The 27,988-nt window shown below is 47.6% G+C and overlaps 1 protein-coding gene across 1 annotated transcript; it reads left to right on the top strand.

Annotated features, from left to right (window-relative positions):
• The first annotated feature begins 17 nt into the window (after positions 1–17).
• On the top strand, positions 18–3,122 carry LOC134958137 (urotensin-2 receptor-like). The gene has a single exon (XM_063940519.1). It carries the CDS (start codon positions 25–27, stop codon positions 1,006–1,008), a length of 984 nt encoding a protein of 327 aa, XP_063796589.1. The 5' UTR covers positions 18–24; the 3' UTR covers positions 1,009–3,122.
• The last annotated feature ends 24,866 nt before the right edge of the window (positions 3,123–27,988 follow it).

The following is a 27,988-nucleotide window of genomic DNA, read 5'->3' as shown; positions in this document are numbered from 1 at the left end:
GGTGGAGATCACATTGACAGAATCATGGATGGTTATGACATAGCTAACATGTCTATGGAGTCCATTGAAGAAGGTTCCATTGAAGAAGAGGTTTTAGTAACATCCACCTTGAGTGCAGTGCTTGCTGTCATGTTTCTCCTGGGGGTGTCTGGAAACATCTATGTTTTGGTCATAACCGTGTTGTCTGGCAGACCAGTTGGCTCGATGTGTGTCCATGTGGTGAACCTTGCTTTGGCAGATCTGCTGTACCTCTCAACCATTCCTTTTGTAGTGAGCACATACTTGGCCCGGGACTGGTACTTTGGAGATGTAGGCTGCAGAATTCTTTTGAGCATGGATTTGTTCACCATGCATGCCAGCATCTACACGCTAACTGTAATGAGCTTGGAGCGATACAAAGTAATAGTAAGACCCTTAAAGTCCCGCATTTCTCACTGCCATCGAAAGTTAACCAGTCTGACAATATGGTTCACATCGTTTCTCCTCACCTTGCCTATGATGTGCATGATACGGTTACAGGATAGCCGGTATGGATCCGGCAAGAAAATATGTTTTCCCACTTGGACACCAGAGTCTTTTAGGCAGTACTTGACTGTCCTTTTCTGTACCAGTGTTCTGGCTCCTGGAGTGATCCTGTTATATCTCTATAGCTGTCTTGCTAGGGCATACTGGATGTCTGGACAAGAGGTCCGACGATCAAGCCGGAAGTTAAATCAGTGTGTTGGGTTGCGTATATTCACAATCATCGTTGTATATTGGGCTTGTTTTGTACCTTTCTGGGCATGGCAACTAGCTAGATCTTATCAACATGAACATTTAGTGATGGCCCCATCTGCCCAGATTTATCTGAATTATGGAGTTACCTGCTTAACCTATGCCAACAGCTGTGTGAATCCACTTCTGTACACATTGCTGACTAGTAACTATCGGGAATATTTAGCTAGACAGATGCGTGAGTCCAGGCTGGAAGTGCAAAAAGGGGTGAACGATGAGACCCTGGCAAAGTAGTCTATATTGTAGAAATATGAAACTGGATTTAAAGTTCTGAATTAAAGTCACTCTATGTAAAATATGAATCGGAAGCACAGGTACAGGACTTAAAATCTGCTTCAGTTTCATATCATAGAGTACTTATAGGCTGTATGGATAGAAGTGCCTCTAGCACTCACTTATGGCTTTTCTAATAATTAGTACATAACATAACACTTGTATGGTAAAAAGTAAAAAGATATAATTTATTGATATAAAGACATTAATTAATTTCTTCATAATATCTCAGTAAAGTCATTAGAATTACTCTACCCCACCTGTAAACCAGTCAGATTTGCGCACTTGTTTCCATATTAGTCGTTCCAAATTTGATGGATGTGTTTCACCTACACAAGGCCATCCTGATGAAGCACTCTGTAGGTGAAACAGTGAAGTGAGGAGGACACTAATACTTTATAGTACAAGCGTTCTGAACGTTTGCCAGCAAACACCTCTTATTCCGATTCTGCCATACCTTTGGATGATTATCCTATATCGGATCTAATAAGGTGGGGAGTAAACATTACCTTAAAATCTTTCACTAAGAGCTTTGGATTTAATACCAATTTCGGGACTTTGTATCCCTCCTATTGGACTTTGGAAAATCCATCAAATTTGGGACGCCTAATATGGAGACATATGCGCAAATTTTGTTGATTCACGTTTTTTCCTTTTACCATGCAAGTGTTTTCTTTATTAGAATGACCATAAGTGAGCACTAGAGGCACATCTATCCATACAGCTTTCATATAAACCGGATGTGGGTCCCTGTTTTTCCTCATTGGCAGCTACTTCAAAGATCAGTGCGTGGGGTACCATCTATCTTTCTACTAGCAGTACTTCTAGGCTGGCCTGGTAAGAAAGCTTACATTTTATGTGGGTGTGACCCACTCAAAGTATATTGAACAGATTAGAGATGAGTATTACATGTAAAGTTGTAGGGCGCACATTTAGCATTCTACCCAGCGTAGCTCTATTAAGATGTACAGATAAGAGTCAGCTAAGTCATGTAGTACAGTAACAGGTAGACTACAGTAGCACACATCTTGTGTAAGGGGATTGGGCAACTCCACTTCCATTGATGTGTGTACAATAAAAGCTTGTGATGGAGAAAACAGGATTTGAAAGGAATTTCGCAAATATTTCCAAAATACGTATCTGTAAAAGAGCAGCTTGTTTCTGTCCAGCACTGACGGAGTCTGGGAATCAGTATTTCACAGTGGGGTGGTAAATGCAAGATGTGTGTCAGGGGAGTGTTCATGTGACTATATAATTAACTCTGTATTCTGCAGCTCACATAAGGATGTAATAAAGTAATCCAACTATAGATAGTAGAAAAACTAATCGTGTATTTACATTTTCTTCAGGATTAGCAAATTACTAACCTTCCAAGAGGGATTTAAAATGTTATTTACACATGAGCAAGAAAATAAAAAATTACTGAGGGGAGTATTATCAAATATTTACATTTCAGTCATTCTCACTGGAGTTCTCAGTTTCATATGTGACCATGGGGGGTATTCAATTAGCTTCGATTATTTCGGAGCTATTGAATTCACTCCCCTGCCTAATTGCGTGCCATTTTTAATGCATTTTCACCAATGTCTTTTCAACTTTTTTTTTTTTTTGCAAAAAGGCATTGGCGAAAAAAACAAACTAAAAATCAGTGAAAATGGCCCCATTTTCACTGGTGCAGGTGCAAAAGCAAGTGGATTAGCCAATCAAGGGGGTTTGCAGTTAGGTAAAAAATTTTCGCCTAGGAGAAAGAACTAGACTTTTCGCTATTTTTAGGATGAATGGAGATTCGCCTTATTCAATAGCAGGGCCGTTGTTTCGCCTAGGCAAAAAATTCAGGAGCGAAAAACATGTGGATCGGCGAATCCACATGTTTTCTTAACTGCGCCAGCAAATACATGGGTTGTTTTTGCTGATATTGAGGCATTTTATGCCAATGCCTTTTCTCTCAAAATAAAAAAGGTGAAAAGGCATTGGCGATATTGGAACAAGAGGATATCATATTTTACACATTTTATATAAAAAATGTTTTGTTTTTTGTTATGCAGATTTTGCTTTTAGGTAAATGCAAAATAAATAAAGGATTAGTAATATGCCTTATACACATTGGTATTTTTTACATGCGTGTTACTAGCATTTCTAATAATAATAATTCACATGTAGGGCCTAATTTAGATTTGTACATAATCCTGATGGTTTATGTACAAATTCGATGTTTAGGGGTCTGCACTTGTTCTGTGCATGTACAGAACGCGTCTTGCAATATCGCTTGCAGACCCCAGTTGACATTTTGGGGGCCTGTTGCCCCCATTATGTAAGCATGCCGCCTCCATGGTCTACTACTTCATCGGAAAGTCTTTCTGGACCCGCTTCAGGTTATAAGACTGACAGCAAACATCGCAAATTTTGTCCAATGGTCGCAATGGTGATCCGAAGCTGCTTCATCAGATGCAGCACTCAGATCTCGCATGTGCATTATTTATTTATTTATTTTATTTATTAGCAGTTTCTTATATAGCGCAGCATATTCCGTTGCGCTTTACAATTGGAACAACAGTTATAGAACAAAACAGGGCAAAGACAGACATAGCGGTAGGAAGGCCCTGCTCGCAAGCTTACAATCTATAGGGAAATAGGTATTGATACACAAGGATAGATGCAACCTGTTACATAATGGTTCCCCAGATTGCTAGGTTCTTAGTGGGTTGTATGATATGATCACCCAGCAATGTTGGAAGACAAAATGTGAGGTTATGGGGACTGTGCAGAGGGAATGTACCTGGATAGGGAAGCATTGAAGGTTATGTGTGTGGGTCTGGAATTTGGTAGGCTTGTCTGAAGAGATGAGTTTTCAGGGAACGTTTAAAGGTTTGGAGACTAGTGGAGAGTCTTATTGTGCGTGGGAGGGCATTCTACAGAGTGGGTAAAGCCCGGGTAAAGTCCTGTAATTTTGAGTGGGAACAGGTAATACATCTGGATGAGAGACGCCTATCTTGTGCAGAGCGGAGGGGTCTGGTAGGGAGATTTTTTGAGATGAGTGAGGAGATGTATGATGGTGCAGTTTGGGTAATAGCCTTGTATGTAAGTAAAAGTATTTTATATTTGAAACGGTAGAATACCGGTAACCAATGGAGGGACTGACAGAGCGGATCAGCAGACGAAGAACGTCTGGCGAGGAAGATTAGCCTCGCAGCTGCATTTAAAATGGATTGAAGTGGTGAGAGCCTATGTTTGGGAAGACCAGTAAGGAGACTATTACAATAATCAATGCGGGAGATGATGAGTGCATGGATCAGAGTTTTTGCAGTGTCTTGTGTAAGATAAGGGCGTATTTTGGATATGTTTTTAAGGTGCATGTAACATGATTTAGAGACAGATTGAATGTGTGGAACAAACGACAGTTCAGAGTCAAGGATGACACCTAGGCAGCGAGCTTGTGGGGTAGGGTGGATAATTGCATTGTCAACAGTTATGGCAATATCAGGTTGGTAACTACCCTTAGCTGGTGGGATAATAATTAATTCTGTTTTGGAAATGTTGAGTTTGAGATGGCGAGATGACATCCAAGATGAAATGGCAGACAGGCATCCAGTGACACGAGCCAATACAGATGGTGATAAATCTGGGGAGGATAGGTAGATTTGAGTATCATCAGCGTACAAATGATACTGAAATCCGAAGGAGCTGATTAGTTTACCAAGAGAGGAGGTATAGATTGAGAAAAGCAGAGGACCTAAGACTGAGCCTTGCGGTACTCCAACTGATAGAGGTAGAGAAGAGGAGGTAGAATCAGAGAAGCGAACACTGAAAGATCGATTAGATAGGTATCTTGAGAACCAAGTAAGGGCTGTGTCCTGAAGACCTAGGGACTCTAGTGTTTGTATGAGAAGAGAGTGGTCAACAGTGTCAAAAGCAGCAGAGAGATCTAGAAGAATAAGTAGTGTGTAATGGCCTTTTGATCTAGCAGTGACCAGATCATTCAATACTTTGGTCAGTGCCGTCTCCGTGGAGTGTTGGGCACGAAAGCCTGACTGAAGTGGGTCCAGTAAGTTGTGGGAAAGTGTGTAAGGCGAGTGTAGGCAAGTCTCTCAAGTAGCTTGGAGGGACTGGGTAGCTGAGAAATGGGATGGTAGTTAGAGAGTGTGTTTGGGCCAGAGTTGTGTTTTTTCAGAATGGGAGTAATCACTGCATGTTTAAACAGAGATGGAAAGATGCCAGTAGAGAGAGAGAGATTACACATTTTAGTTAAGGTTGGGATAAGCACAGGAGACAAACTTTTGCTGACCTGTGAGGGTATAGGATCAAGAGGAGATGTAGTGGAGTAGGAGGATGAAAAGAGTGTTGATACTTCATCTTCACTTGTGGGATCAAATGAAGAGAAAGTGCCAGAGGGTTCAGATAGGGATTTGAGCAGGTCACTGACTGAGTTAGAGCATACCATTTCATCTCGGATTTTATCAATCTTATCCTTGAAGTAGGAAGCAAGTTCTTGTGCACTGATAGTAGCTAGTGAGGGAGGGTAAAGAAGTGATTTAAATGTATTAAAAAGTCGTTTGGGGTTGGTGGCATGATAAGAGATGAGAGATTGGAAATATGTTTGTTTGGCAGTGTCCAGGGCCTGACGATAGGAGTGGTAGGTAGTCTTATATGTGAGAAAGTCACTTGGATTCTGAGATTTCCGCCACTGACATTCTACCTTACGTGACAGTTTTTGTAGGTGTCTTGTTGATTTAGAGTGCCATGGTTGGCATCTAAGCCTACGTGGAGTGTGATGGGTAGCTGGAGCAACTTCATCAAGGGCACTCTCTAGGGTCTGGTGCAGGTGGGATACAGCAGTGTCAGGTGTGGTGAATGTAGAGATTGGTGAGAGACGTTGTTGCAGAGAAGTGGAAAGTTGTTGAAAATTTATATTGTTAGTATTTCTGCGTGTTAGAGGAGGCTTGCTTGGTTTTAGTGTCCTAGAATTTAAAGTAATAGAAGAGATTGTGAAGGTGATCAGGTTGTGATCAGAGAGAGGGAAAGGAGTGTTAATGAGTTGGGAAACTGAGCAGAGCCTGGTGAACACAAGATCAAGGCAGTGGCCCTCCTGGTGAGTAGAGGAGTCGGACCATTGGGTTAGGCCAAAAGAGGAGGTTAGAGAGAGGAGTTTGGATGCATGAACAGATTGTGGACTGTCAAGAGCTATATTGAAATCGCCCATAATGATGGTGGAGATGTCAGAGGATAAGAAGTGTGGGAGCCAGGCAGAAAAATCTTCTAGAAATTGTTGTTTAGGTTGCCCAGGAGGGCGATAGATAGCTGCAACACGCAGAGAGAAGGGGGTGAAAATCCTGATAGAGTGAACTTCAAATGATGTGAATGCGAGTGATGGAACCTGAGGTAGAACAGTGTATGTGAAAAACTGTGACAGTAAGATTCCAACCCCACCACCTTTACTATTATTAGGCCTAGATGTGTGTGTGAAGTGGAAACCACCGTGTGACAGTGCTGCAGGGGAGGCCGTGTCTGATTGTGTGAGCCATGGCCCTCATTCCGAGTTGTTCGCTCTGTATTTTTCATCGCATCGCAATGAAAATCCGCTTAGTACGCATGCGCAATGTTCGCACTGCGACTGCGCCAAGTAACTTTGCTATGTAGAAAGTAATTTTACTCACGGCTTTTTCATCGCTCCGGCGATCGTAATGTGATTGACAGGAAATGGGTGTTACTGGGCGGAAACACGGCGTTTCAGGGGCGTGTGGCTGAAAACGCTACCGTTTCCGGAAAAAACGCAGGAGTGGCCGGAGAAACGGTGGGAGTGCCTGGGCGAACGCTGGGTGTGTTTGTGACGTCAACCAGGAACGACAAGCACTGAACTGATCGCACAGGCAGAGTAAGTCTGAAGCTACTCCAAAACTGCTACGAGGTTTGTGATCGCAATATTGCGATTACTTCGGTCGCACTTTTAAGAAGCTAAGATACACTCCCAGTAGGCGGCGGCATAGCGTGTGTAACTCTGCTACATTCGCATTGCGACCGATCAACTCGGAATGAGGGCCCATGTTTCTGTTATAGCCAGCAGATTAAAGTTGTGAGATATGAAGAGGTCATGGATGGATGTTAATTTGTTGCAAACAGAGCGTGCATTCAATAAGGCACATTTTAGTGACTTGGAGGGGGATGGGAGACACGTGATATTTATGAGGTTAGAAGGATTTCTATGTTGTTTTGAGACAGCTGAGTGTGAGAGGGAAAGGTGGTTGGGGCCTGGATTTGGTGATTTGTCACCAGCTAATAAAAGCAGAAGAGTGAGATAAATATTGGTGGATGTTTGCGAGTGTTTATTCTGGTGGCCAATTGTGGTTGTCAAAGTACTTGCAGAGAAGTAAGTATAAAGCTCATGAGTGGTTAGAAGAGGGGAGTGGAGAATAGAAGCTGTAATGTGCACAGAGGGGTGAGTTTCAGGGTGAGTGTAAAATGTGTGAAATTTGGTGAGAATTCCATGAATAGAAATGTGCATGAAGGAGGCATCTATTTCCTACAGATACCTCCTCCTGCATATCCGATTTATTTGCATTAATTTGCACAGGCGCAGAAAAGTCGCTGTACCGTTCCTTACAAATCTAAATTAGGTCCATAGGGCCTGAGTCATGTTTGCAAATATAGCTTAAAACCACTTAACTGGCATGGTCAGATCTCATGCAACTGCGTCGCCCCACTGTGTCCCCCAGTTTTTGATGAGGAGATCCGTTCTGCAGATGTGCATAGTACAACATTTAAAAATTGTAAAAAAAATATTTTTAAACTATTTTAAATAAAAAATATTCAAAAAAACAATGTTATGAACGATTTTGAAGGGAAAATTTGTCAGTTAAGTGGTTAAAAAGCAAGTAATTTGGGGGGGGGTGGCCTGGACGCAGACGGGAGCGGCAACAACTTTCTGGAGCTCCGTGCTGCGGGGTGTTTGGAGAAGATTGCCCCCTGCTCCTGCCCAGGCTGTCTCGCCACGATAACATCTGGCCGCTGCCAAGCTGTCCTGTTCGGAGTCGGGCGTGCCCAGGACCTGTTGCTGCGGGACCGCACTCTGCCGCCTACCTTGGACGCCGGACTGCGGCCTGGAGTTGGAGGGCCGTGTGCGCACTTCTCCGGAACGCCGCTCGCCTGCCCGCTGGAGGTAGCTGGCCTTTTCTGGCGGGGGTGGTGTCGGTGACAGCAGCCTTCCTAGTCTGGGAGGATACATGACGCTGCGGCACTGAAGTCTAATCAGAGTCCGCTGGGAGTCCTGTGCTGCGCTGCTGGGCGCCATCTTATATGCTTACACTGCACTGCTGTGATAATTCTCTCTCAACCCACACTGCTCTTTGGATCCACCTAGCACTCAGTAACCCAACAATTTCTACATCCCAATCCCCATTAACACATTCACCCTCATACAGATGCACACACACACCTCACACCCCCATACACACACCTCACACCCCCTACACACCCCCATACACACACCTCTCTCACACACACACACACACACACACACCTCACACCCCCATACACACACACCTCACACCCCCATACACACACCTCACACCCCATACACACCTCACACCCCAAACACACACCTCACACCCCTATACACACACCTCACACCCCAAATACACACCTCACACCCCCATACACACACATACCTCCCAACTTTGTCCTGGCTGGAAGAGGGACACACGCGCGCTCCCGAAAAGGGAGCGTGGTCTATGAAAAGGGGGCGTGGCTTCGCGGGAGGACCCGCGATCGCGAGCCATGCCCCAGTTTTCATCACTGAGGGGGCATGCCCAGCGCTCTGTGAGCCGCTGGCATGCCCCCTCTCCCTCTGACTCAGCTTCTATTCACCGCTGCTCTGAGCCTACCAACTGCCCCCCACCGCGGGACACTGCGGCCCACGGGTGGGACAGCGGGTCAGTCCCCAAAAAACGGGACTGTCCCGCGAAAATCGGGACATTTGGGAGGTATGCACACACCTCACACCCCCATACACACACCTAACACACACATCATAAATCGATTCTGCTCATCATGGAGCTATTATAGAAGTTACCAGGCACCGTGCAGCAATATCAGCAGCAGCTCCATCCTCGTGTCGTACAGTCTGGGGGCGGAGCTTGTTTGTGTCAGGCTCAGTCAGGACCCGAGTGAAGGAGAGAGTGGACTCTGGAGGAGAGGGTAGGGGCAGCCAGTGCACTGCCTGCATGGCACTGTGGCTGATGACAGGTGAGAGTGCCGGGGCTTGAGGAGGCGGGGCCTGGGAGGATAGCTACTGGCAGTCTGTGTGACAGGAAACAGTTGTATCCTGTCAGGGCTGTCAGTCTCCTCCTGTGGGCCTATTTTCAATGGGGGGCCTGGAGCTGCAGCTCCACCCGCCCCATTGTTAATTCGGCCCTACTCGTGGGTGTCCATGACACCCATAGAGTGGGAATAGAACCCATGGCGACCACACATTATAAGCGCATGTATGTATACCTTGGGCAGTTTTCTATGTGTTTCCAGTGAGAAGATGGCTATATCTTTTTTTATTTATGACGTGAGATGATCACATTTTAAGTGCAGATATGTATACCTGGGACTGTTTTCTATGGAGGTAATTCTGAGTTGATCGCAGCTGGAAATTTTTTAGCAGTTGGGCAAAACCATGGGCACTGCAGGGGAGGCAGATATAACATGTGTAGAGAGAGATAGATTTGGGTGTGGTGAGTTAAATCTGCAATCTAAATTGCAGTGTAAAAATAAAGCAGCCAGTATTTACCCTGCACAGAAACAAAATTTCTCTATCGTCCTAGTGGATGCTGGGGTTCCTGAAAGGACCATGGGGAATAGCGGCTCCGCAGGAGACAGGGCACAAAAAGTAAAGCTTTTCCAGATCAGGTGGTGTGCACTGGCTCCTCCCCCCATGACCCTCCTCCAGACTCCAGTTAGATTTTTGTGCCCGGCCGAGAAGGGTGCAATCTAGGTGGCTCTCCTAAAGAGCTGCTTAGAAAAAGTTTAGCTTAGGTTTTTTATTTTACAGTGAGTCCTGCTGGCAACAGGATCACTGCAACGAGGGACTGAGGGGAGAAGAAGTGAACTCACCTGCGTGCAGGATGGATTGGCTTCTTGGCTACTGGACATCAGCTCCAGAGGGACGATCACAGGTACAGCCTGGATGGTCACCGGAGCCGCGCCGCCGGCCCCCTTGCAGATGCTGAAGTCAGAAGAGGTCCAGAATCGGCGGCTGAAGACTCCTGCAGTCTTCTAAAGGTAGCGCACAGCACTGCAGCTGTGCGCCATTTTCCTCTCAGCACACTTCACACGCAGTCACTGAGGGTGCAGGGCGCTGGGGGGGGGCGCCCTGGGAGGCAAATGTAACCTATATAAAGGCTAAAAATACCTCACATATAGCCCCCAGAGGCTATATGGAGATATTTAACCCCTGCCTGGATTCACTAAATAGCGGGAGACGAGCCCGCCGGAAAAGGGGCGGGGCCTATCTCCTCAGCACACGGCGCCATTTCCTCTCACAGCTCCGCTGGTCAGGACGGCTCCCAGGTCTCTCCCCTGCACTGCACTACAGAAACAGGGTAAAACAGAGAGGGGGGGCAAATTTATGGCGATATTTTGATATATATAAAGCAGCTATAAGGGAGCACTTATTATAAGGCTATCCCTGTTATATATAGCGCTTTTGGTGTGTGCTGGCAAACTCTCCCTCTGTCTCCCCAAAGGGCTAGTGGGTCCTGTCTTCGTTAGGAGCATTCCCTGTGTGTCTGCTGTGTGTCGGTACGTGTGTGTCGACATGTATGAGGACGATATTGGTGTGGAGGCGGAGCAATTGCCAAATATGAGGATGTCACCCCCTAGGGAGTCGACACCAGAATGGATGCCTTTATTTATGGAACTACGGGATAGTGTCAACACGCTAAAGCAGTCGTTTGACGACATGAGACGGCCGGACAATCAATTAGTGCCTGTCCAGGCGACTCAAACACCGTCAGGGGCTGTGAAACGCCCTTTGCCTCAGTCGGTCGACACAGACCCAGACACAGGCACTGATTCCAGTGGCGACGGTGACGAATCAACCGTATTTTCCAGTAGGGCCACACGTTATATGATTTTGGCAATGAAGGAGGCGTTACATTTAGCTGATACTACAGGTACCACTAAACAGGGTATTATGTGGGGTGTGAAAAAACTACCTATAGTTTTTCCTGAATCAGAAGAATTAAATGACGTGTGTAATGAAGCGTGGGTTGCCCCTGATAAAAAGCTGATAATTTCAAAGAAATTATTGGCATTATACCCTTTCCCGCCAGAGGTTAGGGAGCGCTGGGAAACACCTCCTAGGGTGGACAAGGCGCTAACACGCTTATCTAAACAAGTGGCGTTACCCTCTCCTGAGACGGCCGCACTTAAAGATCCATCAGATAGGAGGATGGAAAATATCCAAAAAAGTATATACACACATGCAGGTGTTATACTACGACCAGCTATAGCGACTGCCTGGATGTGCAGTGCTGGGGTAGTTTGGTCAGAGTCCCTGATTGAAAATATTGATACCCTGGACAGGGACAATATTTTACTGTCGTTAGAACAAATAAAGGATGCATTTCTTTATATGCGTGATGCACAGAGGGATATCTGCACACTGGCATCACGGGTAAGTGCTATGTCCATTTCGGCCAGAAGAGCTTTATGGACGCGACAGTGGACAGGCGATGCGGATTCAAAACGACATATGGAAGTTTTGCCGTATAAAGGGGAGGAGTTATTTGGAGTCGGTCTATCAGATTTGGTGGCCACGGCTACAGCCGGGAAATCCACCTTTCTACCTCAAGTCACTCCCCAACAGAAAAAGGCACCGACTTTTCAACCGCAGCCCTTTCGTTCCTTTAAAAATAAGAGAGCAAAGGGCTATTCATATCTGCCACGAGGCAGAGGTCGAGGGAAGAGACAGCAACAGGCAGCTCCTTCCCAGGAACAGAAGCCTTCCCCGGCTTCTACAAAAGCCTCAGCATGACGCTGGGGCTTCTCAAGCGGACTCGGGGACGGTGGGTGGTCGTCTCAAAAATTACAGCGCGCAGTGGGCTCACTCGCAGGTAGATCCCTGGATCCTGCAGATAATATCTCAGGGGTACAGGTTGGAATTAGAGACAGATCCACCTCGCCGTTTCCTGAAGTCTGCTTTACCAACGTCCCCCTCCGAAAGGGAGACGGTTTTGGAAGCCATTCACAAGCTGTACTCTCAGCAGGTGATAGTCAAGGTACCTCTTCTACAACAAGGGAAGGGGTATTATTCCACTCTTTTTGTGGTACCGAAGCCGGATGGCTCGGTAAGGCCTATTCTAAATCTGAAGTCCTTGAACCTGTACATAAAGAAGTTCAAGTTCAAGATGGAGTCACTCAGAGCAGTGATAGCGAACCTGGAAGAGGGGGACTTTATGGTATCCTTGGACATCAAGGATGCGTATCTCCACGTTCCAATTTACCCCTCACACCAGGGGTACCTCAGGTTCGTTGTACAAAACTGTCACTATCAGTTTCAGACGCTGCCGTTCGGATTGTCCACGGCACCTCGGATCTTTACAAAGGTAATGGCCGAGATGATGATTCTTCTTCGAAGAAAAGGCATATTAATTATCCCATACTTGGACGATCTCCTAATAAGGGCAAGGTCCAGAGAACAGCTAGAGATGGGATTAGCACTGTCGCAAGAAGTGCTAAAACAGCACGGGTGGATTCTGAATATTCCAAAATCCCAGTTAATGCCGACAACTCGTCTGCTGTTCCTAGGGATGATTCTGGACACGGTTCAGAAAAAGGTTTTTCTCCCGGAGGAAAAAGCCAAGGAGTTATCCGAGCTTGTCAGGAACCTCCTAAAACCAGGAAAGGTGTCTGTACATCAATGCACAAGAGTCCTGGGAAAAATGGTGGCTTCTTACGAAGCAATTCCATTCGGCAGATTCCACGCAAGAATTTTCCAAAGGGATCTGTTGGACAAATGGTCAGGGTCGCATCTTCAGATGCACCTGCGGATAACCCTGTCTCCAAGGACAAGGGTGTCTCTTCTGTGGTGGTTGCAGAGTGCTCATCTATTGGAGGGCCGCAGATTCGGCATACAGGATTGGATCCTGGTGACCACGGACGCCAGCCTGAGAGGCTGGGGAGCAGTCACACAAGGAAGAAACTTCCAGGGAGTATGGACGAGCCTGGAAACGTCTCTTCACATAAACATTCTGGAACTAAGAGCAATATACAATGCTCTAAGCCAGGCAGAACCTCTGCTTCAGGGAAAACCGGTGTTGATCCAGTCGGACAACATCACGGCAGTCGCCCATGTGAACAGACAGGGCGGCACAAGAAGCAGGAGTGCAATGGCAGAAGCTGCAAGGATTCTTCGCTGGGCAGAGAATCATGTGATAGCACTGTCAGCAGTGTTCATCCCGGGAGTGGACAACTGGGAAGCAGACTTCCTCAGCAGACACGATCTTCACCCGGGAGAGTGGGGACTTCATCCAGAAGTCTTCCACTTGCTGGTAACCCGTTGGGAAAGACCAATGGTGGACATGATGGCGTCTCGCCTCAACAAAAAACTGGACAGGTATTGCGCCAGGTCAAGAGATCCGCAGGCAATAGCTGTGGACGCGCTGGTAACGCCTTGGGTGTACCAGTCGGTGTATGTGTTTCCTCCTCTGCCTCTCATACCAAAAGTATTGAGAATTATACGGCAAAGAGGCGTAAGGACGATACTAGTGGTTCCGGATTGGCCAAGAAGGACTTGGTACCCGGAACTTCAAGAGATGATCACGGAAGATCCGTGGCCTCTACCTCTAAGGAGGGACTTGCTTCAGCAGGGTCCCTGTCTGTTTCAAGACTTACTGCGGCTGCGTTTGACGGCATGGCGGTTGAACGCCGGATCCTAAAGGGAAAAGGCATGCCGGAAGAAGTCATTCCTACTTTGATTAAAGCAAGGAAGGAAGTAACCGTGCAACATTATCACCGAATTTGGCGAAAATATGTTGCGTGGTGCGAAGATCGGAGTGCTCCGACGGAGGAATTTCAACTGGGTCGATTCCTACATTTCCTGCAATCAGGATTGTCTATGGGTCTCAAATTGGGATCTATTAAGGTTCAAATTTCGGCCCTGTCGATTTTCTTTCAAAAAGAATTGGCTTCAGTCCCTGAAGTCCAGACCTTTGTTAAGGGAGTGCTACATATACAGCCTCCTGTGGTGCCTCCAGTGGCACCGTGGGATCTCAATGTGGTTTTGGACTTTCTAAAATCTCATTGGTTTGAACCACTAAAGAAGGTGGATTTGAAATATCTCACATGGAAAGTGACCATGCTTCTAGCCCTGGCTTCGGCCAGGAGAGTGTCAGAACTGGCAGCTTTATCTTACAAAAGCCCATATCTGATTTTCCATTCGGACAGGGCAGAACTGCGGACTCGTCCGCATTTTCTCCCTAAGGTGGTGTCAGCATTTCATCTGAACCAGCCTATTGTAGTGCCTGCGGCTACAAGTGACTTGGAGGACTCCAAGTTACTGGACGTTGTCAGAGCATTAAAAATATATATTGCAAGGACAGCTGGAGTCAGAAAATCTGACTCGTTGTTTATATTGTATGCACCCAACAAGATGGGTGCTCCTGCGTCTAAGCAGACGATTGCTCGTTGGATCTGTAGCACAATCCAACTTGCACATTCTGTGGCAGGCCTGCCACAGCCTAAATCTGTAAAGGCCCACTCCACAAGGAAGGTGGGCTCATCTTGGGCGGCTGCCCGAGGGGTCTCGGCATTACAACTTTGCCGAGCAGCTACGTGGTCAGGGGAGAACACGTTTGTAAAATTTTACAAATTTGATACTCTGGCTAAGGAGGACCTGGAGTTCTCTCATTCGGTGCTGCAGAGTCATCCGCACTCTCCCGCCCGTTTGGGAGCTTTGGTATAATCCCCATGGTCCTTTCAGGAACCCCAGCATCCACTAGGACGATAGAGAAAATAAGATTTTACTTACCGATAAATCTATTTCTCGGAGTCCGTAGTGGATGCTGGGCGCCCATCCCAAGTGCGGATTATCTGCAATAATTGTACATAGTTATTGTTAACTAATTCGGGTTATTGTTGAAGGAAGCCATCTTTCAGAGGCTCCGCTGTTATCATACTGTTAACTGGGTTTAGATCACAAGTTGTACGGTGTGATTGGTGTGGCTGGTATGAGTCTTACCCGGGATTCAAAATCCTCCCTTATTGTGTACGCTCGTCCGGGCACAGTACCTAACTGGAGTCTGGAGGAGGGTCATGGGGGGAGGAGCCAGTGCACACCACCTGATCTGGAAAAGCTTTACTTTTTGTGCCCTGTCTCCTGCGGAGCCGCTATTCCCCATGGTCCTTTCAGGAACCCCAGCATCCACTACGGACTCCGAGAAATAGATTTATCGGTAAGTAAAATCTTATTTTCTCTGACGTCCTAGTGGATGCTGGGAACTCCGTAAGGACCATGGGGAATAGCGGCTCCGCAGGAGACTGGGCACAAAAGTAAAGCTTTAGGACTACCTGGTGTGCACTGGCTCCTCCCCCTATGACCCTCCTCCAAGCCTCAGTTAGATTTTTGTGCCCGGCCGAGAAGGGTGCACACTAGGGGCTCTCCTGAGCTTCTTAGTGAAAGTTTAGTTTTAGGTTTTTTATTTTCAGTGAGACCTGCTGGCAACAGGCTCACTGCATCGAGGGACTAAGGGGAGAAGAAGCGAACTCACCTGCGTGCAGAGTGGATTGGGCTTCTTAGGCTACTGGACACCATTAGCTCCAGAGGGACCGAACACAGGCCCAGCCTCGGAGCTCGGTCCCAGAGCCGCGCCGCCGGCCCCCTTACAGAGCCAGAAGCAAGAAGAGGTCCGGAAAAATCGGCGGCAGAAGACATCAGTCTTCAACAAGGTAGCGCACAGCACTGCAGCTGTGCGCCATTGTTACTCAGGCACACTTCACACTTCGGTCACTGAGGGTGCAGGGCGCTAGGGGGGGGCGCCCTGAGCAGCAATGTAAACACCTTGGCTGGCGAAAATACATCACATATAGCCCCCAGGGCTATATGGATGAATTTTAACCCCTGCCAGATTCCACAGAAAAACGGGAGAAAAGGCCGCCGAGAAGGGGGCGGAGCCTATCTCCTCAGCACACTGGCGCCATTTTCTCTCACAGCTCCGTTGGAGGGAAGCTCCCTGGCTCTCCCCTGCAGTTACTACACTACAGAAAGGGGTTAAAAAAGAGAGGGGGGCACTAATTAGGCGCAGTATAACAATACAGCAGCTATAAGGGGAAAAACACTTATATAAGGTTATCCCTGTATTTATATATAGCGCTCTGGTGTGTGCTGTCATACTCTCCCTCTGTCTCCCCAAAGGGCTAGTGGGGTCCTGTCCTCTATCAGAGCATTCCCTGTGTGTGTGCTGTGTGTCGGTACGTTGTGTCGACATGTATGAGGAGGAAAATGAGGTGGAGGCGGAGCAATTGCCTGTAACAGAGATGTCACCCCCTAGGGAGTCGACATCTGAGTGGATGAGCTTATGGAAGGAATTATGTGAGTCAGCTCTTTACAAAAGATTGATGACATGAGACAGCCGGCGACTCAGCCTGTGCCTGTCCAGGTGTCTCAAAAGCCATCAGGGGCTCTAAAACGCCCGTTACCGCAGATGGCAGATACAGACGCCGACACGGATACTGACTCCAGTGTCGACGATTAAGAGACGAATGTGACTTCCAGTAGGGCCACACGTTACATGATTGAGGCTATGGAAAATGTTTTTACACATTTCTGATACCAGTACCACTAAAAAGGGTATTATGTTGGGTGAGAAAAAACTGCCTGTAGTTTTTCCTGCATCTGAGGAATTAAATGAAGTGTGTGATGATGCGTGGGTTTCCCCCGATAAAAACTGTTAATTCCTAAAAAGTTATTAGCATCATACCCCTTCCCGCCAGAGGATAGGGCACGTTGGGAAACACCCCCTAGGGTGAATAAAACGCTCACACGCTTGTCTAAACAGGTGGCACTACCGTCCCCGGATACGGCCGCCCTTAAGGAACCTGCTGACAGAAAGCAGTAAAATATCCTAAAATGTATATACACTCACACGGGTGTGATACTGCGACCAGCAATCGCCTCAGCCTGGATGTGCAGTGCAGGGGTGGCTTGGTCGGATTCCCTGACTGACAATATTGATACCCTAGATAGGGACAGTATATTACTGACTATAGAGCATTTAAAAGATGCATTTCTATATATGCGTGATGCACAGAGGGATATTTGCAGACTGGCATCAAGAGTAAGTGCGCTGTCCATTTCTGCCAGAAGAGGGTTATGGACAAGACAGTGGTCAGGTGATGCTGATTCCAAAAGGCATATGGAAGTATCGCCTTTTAAAAGGGAGGAGTTATTTGGGGTAGGTCTAACAGACCTGGTGGCCACGGCAACGGCTGGAAAATCCACATTTTTACCCCAGGTAGCCTCTCAACATAAGAAGACGCCGTATTATCAGGCGCAGTCCTTTGGGCCCCATAAGGGCAAGCGGGCAAAAGGCTCCTCATTTCTGCCCCATGGCAGAGGGAGAGGAAAAAGGCTGCAGCAAACAGCCAGTTCCCAGGAACAGAAGCCCTCTCCCGTTTTCTGCCAAGTCCTCAGCATGACGCTGGGGCTTTACAAGCGGACTCAGGCACGGTGGGGACCCGTCTCAAAAATTTCAGCGTGCAGTGGGCTCACTCACAGGGGACCCCTGGATCCTTCAGGTGGTATCTCAGGGGTACAAATTGGAATTCGAGACATCTCCCCTTCGCCGTTTTCCTAAAGTCTGCTTTACCGACGTCTCCCTCCGACAGGGAGGCGGTATGGGAAGCCATTCACAAGCTGTATTCCCAGCAGGTGATAATCAAGGTACCCCTCCTACAACAGGGAAAGGGGTATTATTCCACGCTGTTTGTGGTACCGAAGCCGGACGGCTCGGTGAGACCTAATTTAAATCTGAAATCCTTGAACACTTACATACAAAGGTTCAAATTCAAGATGGAGTCACTCAGAGCGGTGATGGCAAACCTGGAAGAAGGGGATTATATGGTGTCTCTGGACATCAAGGATGCTTATCTCCATGTCCCAATTTACCCTTCTCACCAAGGGTACCTCAGGTTTGTGGTACAGAACTGTCACTATCAGTTTCAGACGCTGCCGTTTGGTTTGTCCACGGCACCCCGGGTCTTTACCAAAGTAATGGCCGAAATGATGATACTCCTTCGTAGGAAGGGAGTTTTAATTATCCCTTACTTGGACGATCTCCGGATAAGGGCAAGATCCAGGGAACGGTTGGTAGTCGGGGTAGCACTATCTCAAGTAGTGTTGCGGCAGCACGGTTGGATTCTTAATATTCCAAAATCGCAGCTGATCCCGACGACACGTTTTCTATTCCTAAGGATGATCCTGGACACAGTCCAGAAAAAGGTGTTTCTCCAGGAGGAGAAAGCCAGGGAGTTATCCGAACTAGTCAGAAACCTCCTAAAACCAGGCCAAGTGTCAGTGCAGCAGTGCACAAGGGTCCTGGGAAAAATGGTGGCTTCCTACGAAGCAATTCCATTCGGCAGATTCCACGCAAGAACTTTCCAGTGGGACCTGCTGGAAAAGTGGTCCGGATCGCATCTTCAGATGCATCAGCGGATAACCCTGTCACCAAAGACAAGGGTGTCTCTCCTGTGGTGGTTGCAGAGTGCTCATCTTCTAGAGGGCGCAGATTCGGCATTCAGGACTGGGTCCTGGTGACCACGGATGCCAGCCTGCGAGGCTGGGGAGCAGTCACACAGGGAAGAAATTTCCAGGGCTTGTGGTCAAGCCTGGAGACATCACTTCACATAAATATCTTGGAGCTAAGGGCCATTTACAATGCCCTAAGCCAAGCAAGACCTCTGCTTCAAGGTCAGCCGGTGCTGATCCAGTCGGACAACATCACGGCAGTCGCCCACGTAGAGAAGCTGCAAGGATTTTTCGCTGGGCGGAAAATCATGTGATAGCATTGTCAGCAGTGTTCATTCCGGGAGTGGACAACTGGGAAACAGACTTCCTCAGCAGAAGTCTTCCACATGATTGTAAACCGTTGGGAAAAAACAAAGGTGGACATGATGGCGTCCCGCCTAAACAAAAAAATTGGACAGGTATTACGCCAGGTCAAGGGACCCTCAGGCAATAGCTGTGGACGCTCTGGTAACACCGTGGGTGTACCAGTCAGTGTATGGGTTCCCTCCTCTTCCTCTCTTACCAAAAGTATTGAGAATTATAAGACGGAGGGGAGTAAGAACTATACTCATGGCTCCGGATTGGTCAAGAAGGACTTGGTACCCGGAACTTCAAGAGATGCTCACGGAGGACCCGTGGCCTCTACCTCTAAGAAGGGACCTGCTCCATCAAGGACCCTATTTATTCCAAGACTTACCGCGGCTGCGTTTGACGGCAGGGCGGTTGAACGCCGGATCCTGAAGGAAAAAGGCATTCCGGATGAAGTCATCCCTACCCTGATCAAAGCCAGGAAGGATGTAACCGCAAAGCATTATCACCGCATTAGGCGAAAATATGTTGCGTGGTGCGAGGCCAGTAAGGCCCCGATGGAGGAATTTCAACTAGGTCGATTCCTGCATTTCCTGCAAACAGGAGTGTCTATGGGCCTAAAATTGGGGTCCATTAAGGTTCAAATTTCGGCCCTGTCAATTTTCTTCCAGAAAGAACTAGCTTCAGTTCCTGAAGTTCAGACGTTTGTAAAAGGGGTACTGCATATACAGTCTCCTTTTGTGCCTCCAGTGGCACCTGGGGATCTCAATGTAGTTTTGGGGTTCCTAAAGTCACAATGGTTTGAACCACTTGAATCTGTGGAGTTAAAATATCTCACATGGAAAGTGGTCATGCTGTTGGCCCTGGCCTAGGCCAGGCGCGTGTCAGAATTGGCGGCTTTATCCTGTAAAAGCCCTTATCTGATCTTCCATTCAGACAGGGCGGAATTGAGGACTCGTCCTCATTTTCTCCCTAAGGTGGTTTCAGCGTTTCATCTGGACCAACCTATTGTGGTACCTGCGGCTACTAGTGACTTGGAGGACTCCAAGTTGTTGGACATAGTCAGGGCCCTGAAAATATATGTTTCTAGGACGGCTGGAGTCAGAAAATCTGACTCGCTGTTTATCCTGTATGCACCCAACAAGCTGGGTGCTCCTGCTTCTAAGCAGACTATTGCTCGTTGGATTTGTAATACAATTCAGCTTGCACATTCTGTGGCAGGCCTGCCACAGCCAAAATCTGTAAAAGCCCATTCCACAAGGAAGGTGGGCTCATCTTGGGCGGCTGCCCGAGGGGTCTCGGCTTTACAACTTTGCCGAGCAGCTATTTGGTCAGGGGCAAACACGTTTGCTAAATTCTACAAATTTGATGCCCTGGCTGAGGAGGACCTGGAGTTCTCTCATTCGGTGCTGCAGAGTCATCCGCACTCTCCCGCCCGTTTGGGAGCTTTGGTATAATCCCCATGGTCCTTACGGAGTTCCCAGCATCCACTAGGACGTCAGAGAAAATAAGAATTTACTTACCGATAATTCTATTTCTCGTAGTCCGTAGTGGATGCTGGGCGCCCATCCCAAGTGCGGATTGTCTGCAATACTTGTACATAGTTATTGTTAACTAAATCGGGTTATTGTTGTTGTGAGCCATCTATCCAGAGGCTCCTCTGTTATCATGCTGTTAACTGGGTTCAGATCACAGGTTGTACGGTGTGATTGGTGTGGCTGGTATGAGTCTTACCCGGGATTCATAAATCCTTCCTTATTGTGTACGCTCGTCCGGGCACAGTATCCTAACTGAGGCTTGGAGGAGGGTCATAGGGGGAGGAGCCAGTGCACACCAGGTAGTCCTAAAGCTTTACTTTTGTGCCCAGTCTCCTGCGGAGCCGCTATTCCCCATGGTCCTTACGGAGTTCCCAGCATCCACTACGGACTACGAGAAATAGAATTATCGGTAAGTAAATTCTTATTAACCCACCCAAATCTAACTCTCTCTGTAAATGTTATATCTGCCTCCCCTGCAGTGCACATGGTTTTGCCCAACTGCTAAAAAAATTCCTGCTGCGATCAACTTGGAATTACCCCCAATGTGTTTCCAGTAGGAAGATGGCTATATCTTTTTTATTTACGTGAGATGATCACATTATAAGTGCATGTATGTATACCTGGGGCAGTATTCTATATGTTTCCAGTAGGAAGATGGCTATTTCTTTTTTGTTTACGTGGAATGATCACGTTTTCTCTTACGTCCTAGAGGATACTGGGGTTCTTTTTAGTACCATGGGGTATAGACGGGTCCACTAGGAGCCATGGGTACTTTAAGAATTTGATAGTGTAGGCTGGCTCCTCCCTCTATGCCCCTCCTACTAGACTCAGTTTAGAATATGTGCCCGGAGGAGCCGGTCACACTTATGGAAGCTCCTGAAGAGTTTTCTGCATTTATTTTCTATGTTTGTTATTTTCAGGCTGGGGGGGGGGGGGGGGGGTCGAACAGCCCAACATCTTGTAAGGTTAATGGTCTCATTCCCTGCTAACAGGACACTGAGCCCCTGTGGGAACTATTCGCAAGCCCCACCACGGCGAGCGTACATTCCCGCAGCTTGTCGCCACCCCTAACAGTGCCAGGAGAATGAAGAGTGGTGAGTACTAAGCCGGCGTCTCAGCTAGCGAGTCGCCGCCCATTATGGCGGAGTGAGGGTACGGACACGCATGGCTTCCAACCGGGGCGGAATGCGTCTTCAACACAGCTGCGTCTCAGTACACTGTACACAGTACCCACACTGGCAAAAACAGCCTTAAACAGTTTTCTCTCCATTTTAAGCACCAGATTACCTCAGCCAGTATAAAAAAGCGGGAAGGCCGTGCATCATTGAAAGGGCGGGGCCTTCACTATGATCTGATCCAGCAGCTCACCAGCTCAATTTTCCCTCTGCAGTGGACACAGACACTGACTGACAGGGATGCGCAGCTCCTCTGGAGAGACTCCAGATTACCTCAGCGACTATTAGTGTACTAAGTCCCCTATCAGGGTACTTAGTCTGCGACCTGGCTAAACTTGGCATTAGCGATAAGGGCGCGGTAGGGGCTGGCTCCAAATAACTCTGTGTCTTCCTGAAGGGCTCTTTGTGGGTTAATTGTGCTTAATCTTTTCGTGTGTGTGTGTGTGTGTGTGTGTGTGTGTATGTGTGTATGTGTGCTGTCACATTTACATTATGTCAGGCAAAGAGTGTGTTTCTTGTACAGCGGAGTATTCCTCTTCACCAGGGTGGTCACTACTGGCTACTCAGGGCAGTGCACCTTCCCAGAATAGCGGGGCTGAACCGGAGTGGGTTAATTCTCTTAAGGGAATGATCTCAAATATTTCTGCAAAACTATCCTGCAATGAGAAAGAGACGCAATACTTAAGACAGACTGTGGATGAGTTTATGAATAGAGACTCAGTCCCCAAACCAGCATCTCAATCCCCTCCCATTTGTCCGCAAAAACGATCTCTGGCCCATATCCTGCAGTCTGACTCTGATGCTGATGGGTCAGACATGGAGGAGGGTGAAGTGGATTTGGATGGGGGGAACGCTACTCTGTCACAGGAAATAGAGGCTCTTATAGAGGCTATCAGAGATGTTCTGCAAATTCCTGATAAGGTGTCAGAGGAGTGAGGAATCTTATTTTAATGTAAAAAAAGAAGTCCTCAGTCACTTTTCCTGTGTCAAAGGAATTGAATACCCTGTTTGAAGAACCGTGGGTTAATCCTGATACGAAATTTCAAATCCCTAAAAGGTTGCTCTCATCTTATCCTTTTTCTCTGGAGGATAGGAAAAAATGGGAAAATCCATCGATAGTGGATGCATCAGTCTCCAGGCTGTCACAAAAAATTGTATTGCCTGTCCCTGGTGCAGCCTCCCTAAAAGATACGGCTGATCGTAAAATTGAATCTACACTCAAATCATTGTACACAGCTGCTGGGGTGGCCCAGAGACCCACTATTGCATGTGCGTGGATCACAAAAGCCATTGCTAAATGGTCAGGTAACCTGATTGAGGGGTTAGATTCCTTGTCTAGGGTGGATGGTATTTTACTCCTGCAGCATATACAGGACTCTGTGAACTTTATGGTGGAAGCCATAAAAGAGATTGGTTTGCTTAATGCACGCACCACCGCTATTGCAGTGTCAGCACACAGGGGCTTGTGGCTATACCAGTGGACTGCTGATGCGGACTCCAAGAAAGGCATGGAAGGCCTACCATTCATAGGAGAGGCCTTGTTTGGAGACGAACTAGACAAATGGATCTCCAAAGCTACTGCGGGTAAGTCTATGTATCTTCCTTCCACAGCTCCCCCTGCCAGGAAAGCTTATTCAGCTTCAAATTTACAGTCCTTTCGGACAGCCAAGTTTAAGGGAAAATCCAGAGGTGCTTCTACGGCCTCCAGAGGCGCAAGAGGTAAACCACGCAAACCAGCAACTGCAGGTGCTCAGGAACAGAGCTCAGACTCTGTTTCCTCAAAGCCTTCAGCATGATGATGGACCGCGATGCCTGGAGGACTGTCAGGTGGGAGCCCGACTAAAATTCTTCAGTCACATCTGGTCAAGTTTGTGTCGGGATTCCTGGGTCATAGATCATATTTCCCTGGGCTACAGACTGGAGTTGTAAGAGCTCCCACCACACAGATTCTTCAAATCAGGCTTACCAGCTTCGCAAGAGGCAAGTATAACTTTACAGCAGGCCATCCCAAAACTGGTACAGACTCAAGTCATTGTTCCAGTTCCACCTCATCTGCACAACAAGGGGTACTATTCCAACTTGTTTGTAGTACCAAAACCGTACGGTTCGGTATGACCAATTCTGAACCTCAAGTCCTGGAACCCGTTCTTAAGAGTGTTCAAGTTCAAGATGGAGTTTCTGAGAGTGGAAATCTCAAGTCTGGAGGAAGGGAAATTCCCAGTGTCTCTGGATATCAAGGATGCATACCTTCACATTCCGATCTGTCCACCTCATCAGGCTTATCTACGGTTTGCACTGCAGGACTGTCACTACCAGTTCCAGGCCCTGCCATTTGGTCTCTCCACGGCACCGAGGGTGTTCACCAAAGTGATGGCAGAGATTATGTTTATACTCCGCAAGCAGGGAATGAACATAATTCCGTACCTGGTCGATCAGGGAGAGGTTGCTGGACAACATTGGTCTCTCAACCAAACTTCTCCAGGATCACGGGTGGATTCCGAACCTTCTGAAATCTCACCTAGAGCCAACACGGACGCTCCCATTTATGGGAATGATACTGGACGCGGAGTCGCAGAAAGTGTTCCTTCCGATGGAAAAGGCATTGGTGATCCAGTCGATGGTTCAGGATGTCCTGAAGCCAACCCGGATATCAGTGCATCTATGCATTCGCCTTCTGGGGAAAATGGTGGCCTCTAACGAGGTGCTTCAATACGGAAAGGTTTCACGCAAGACCCTTCCAGCTCGATCTGTTGGACAAATGGTCAGGATCGCATCTTCACATGCACCAGAGGATCAGTCTGTCGCCAAAAGCCAGGATATCCCTTCTGTGGTGGCTACAGATTTCTCAACTCGTCGAGGGTCGGAATTCAGGACTGGATCCTGTTAACCACGGACGCAAGCCTCAGAGGTTGGGGAGCAGTCACCCAGGTGGTGCAGTTTCAAGGAAGATGGTCAAGTCAGGAAGTCATCCTTCCAATCAACATTCTGGAACTCAGGGCCATATACAATGCCCTTCTGCCAGCCTCTTATCACGATCGAGCCATTCAGGTCCAGTCGGACAATGTGACGGCAGTGACATACATAAACCGACAGGGCAGAATTAAAAGCAGAGCAGCAATGTCAGAGGTGTCAAGAATTCTCCTCTGGGCAGAGAAAAACGCTGTGGCATTGTCAGTGGTCTTCATTCCGGGAGTAGACAACTGGGAAGCAGACTTTCTCAGCAGACACGACCTGCACCCGGGGAAGTGGGGCCTTCACCCGGAAGTGTTCAGGTGCTTGACACGTCAGTGTCGACATGATGGGCTCTCGTCTCAACAAGAAGCTCGAGCGGTATTGTTCCAGGTTGAGAGCCCCACAGGCAGTGGCGGTAGATGCTCCGACGACTCCATGGGTCTATCAGATGGTGTACGTGTTTCCTCCACTTCCTCTGATCCCAAGAATTCTCAAAAGAATAAAAAAGGAAAAGGTTCAAGCAATCCTCATTGCTCCGAACTGGCCAAGAAGGGCCTGGTACATGGACCTTCTGAAGAGGCTCTTGGAAGATCCGTGGCCTCTACCTCTTAGCGAGGATCTTCTGCAACAGGGCCCATTCGTCTATCAGGACTTACCGCAGCTACGTTTGACGGCATGGGAGTTGAACTGCTGATTCTAGCTAGAAGAGGGATCCCTAACAAAGTAATCCCGACTATGATCCAAGCTAGGAAGGTGGTAAAGTCTAAACATTACCACCATATTTGGAAGAAATACTTCTCTTGGTGTGAGAGCAGAAATTATTCTGTGGTGGAATTTCACCTGGGACGTTTCCTGCTTTTTCTGCAGGCTTGTGTGGATTTGGGCCTACATTTGGGCTCCATAAAAGTCCAGATTTCAGACTCTTGTCTTCTTTCAAAAACAATTGGCTTCTCTCCCTGAGGTTCAGACGTTTTTGAAAGGTGTTCTGCACATCTAATCTCCGTTTGTGCCTATCACGGCACCTTGGGATCTCAATTTGGTGCTGCAGTTCCTCCAATCTGACTGGTTTGAACCGTTACAGGATGTGGACGTAAAATATCTTACGTGGAAGACCGTCACACTGTTGGCCTTGGCTTCAGCAAGACATGTGTCGGAGCCGGGGGCTTTGTCTCACAAGAGCCCCTATTTAATTTTCCATGAGGACAGAGCTGAACTCAGAACTCATCAGCAATTTCTTCCGAAAGTGGTGTCTGCGTTTCACATCAACCAACCTATTGTGGTTCCGGTTATCACCGACACCTCTGCTACTTCAAAGTCCTTGGATGTAGTGAGGGTTTGAAGTTCTATGTGAAGCGGACAGCTTGTCACAGGAAATCTGACTCGCTGTTTATTCTCTATGATCCCACTAAAACTGGGTGTCCTGCTTTAAAGCAGGCTTACTATCCAGCATGCTTATTCCAGGGAAGTTTGCTGTGTCCAAAATCTGTACAAACCCACTCTACTAGGTCGGTGGGTTCTTCCTGGGCTACTGCCCGGGGTGTCTCGGCTTTACAGCTCTGCTGAGCAGCTACTTGGTCTGGTTCAAACACGTTTGCTAAGTTCTACAAGTTCGATTACTTTGGCCTCTGAGGACCTTCAGTTTGGTCAATCCATTCTGCAGGAACCTCAGCAGTCTCCCACTTGGTTTGGGAGCTTTGGTACATCCCCATCGTACTAAATGGAACCCCAGTATCCTCTTGGACGTAAGGGAAAATAGGATTTTAATTACCTACCGGTAAATCCTTTTCTCGTAGTCCATAGAGGATTCTGGGCGCCCATCCGGTGCTTAATTCTTCCTGCACTGTTACTTGGTTAAGTATTGTTGGTTCAGCTGTTGCTGTTCCTGTTTAAAGTTTATAGCTTTCCTCTGTTTTGAGTGTGCTGGTTCGTAATCTCACCACTATGTTTATCTAAACTTCTCTCAAAGTATGCCCGTATGTCTGTCTCCGCGGGCACAGTTTCCTGGACTGAGTCTGGTAGGAGGGGCATAGAGGGAGGAGCCAGCCCACACTATCAAATTCTTAAAGTGCCCATGGCTCTTAGTGGACCCGTCGATACCCCATGGTACTAAATGGAACCCCAGTATCCTCTACGGACTACGAGAAAAGGATTTACCGGTATGTAATTAAAATCCTATTTTTAGCACATGTATGTATACCTGGGGCAGTTTTCTGTGTGTATCCTGTGGGCTATATCTTTTTTATTTACGTGAGATGATCACGTTTTAAGCGCAGATAATATATGTATACCTGGGGCAGTTTTCTATGTGTTTCCAGTGGTAAGATGGCTATATCTATTTTATTTACATGGGATGATCACGTGTTTAGTGCAGATATGTATACCTGGGACTGCTTTCTATGAGTTTCCAGTGGGATGATGGCTATATCTTTTTTATTTATGTGGGATGATCATTTTAAGTGCAGATAATGTATGTATACCTGGGGCAGTTTTCTATGTGTTTCCAGTGGGAAGATGGCTATATCTATTTCTCTTACGTCCTAGAGGATGCTGGGGACTCCAAAAGGACCATGGGGTATAGACGGGATCCGCAGGAGCTTGGGCACACTGAAAAGACTTTGACTGGGTGTGAACTGGCTCCTCCCTCTATGCCCCTCCTCCAGACCTCAGTTAGACTTTGTGCCCAGGACTGACTGGACACTCACTAGGGGAGTTCTCCTGAGTTTCTCTAGAAAAGACTTTATGTTAGGTTTTTTATTTTCAGGGAGACCTGCTGGCTACAGGCTCCCTGCATCGAGGGACTGAGGGGAGAGAAGTCAGACCTACTTCTACTTAGTTAAGGGCTCTGCTTCTTAGGCTACTGGACACCATTAGCTCCAGAGGGTTCGATCACTTGGTGCACCTAGCTGCTTGTTCCCGGAGCTGCACCGTCACCCCCCTCACAGAAGCCAGAAGAAAGAAGCCGGGTGAGTATGCAGAAGACAGAAGACTTCAGTGACGGCAGAAGACTCCAGTAACGAGGTACAGCGCAGCGGTAGCGCTGTGCTCCATGCTCCCACACACTTCACCAACGGCACTCACAGGGTGCAGAGCGCTGGGGGGGGGGGCGCCCTGGGCAGCATGTTACTGGGTCTGGGAAGCTGGCAGAAGGCTTTCCGGTGCCTCAGCACCGTTTTTCAGACCCCCGCCGGCATTTTCAATTTTCAAAT

This window comes from Pseudophryne corroboree, chromosome 9 (genome assembly GCF_028390025.1).
Source record: "Pseudophryne corroboree isolate aPseCor3 chromosome 9, aPseCor3.hap2, whole genome shotgun sequence".
NCBI classification, from domain to species: domain Eukaryota; kingdom Metazoa; phylum Chordata; class Amphibia; order Anura; family Myobatrachidae; genus Pseudophryne; species Pseudophryne corroboree.
This window is presented reverse-complemented; position numbering and strand designations above follow the sequence as displayed.

Bases quoted from the DNA above. Each gene is read 5' to 3' on its own strand.
- LOC134958137 (XM_063940519.1), top strand. From the start codon at position 25: ATGGATGGTTATGACATAGCTAACATGTCTATGGAGTCCATTGAAGAA.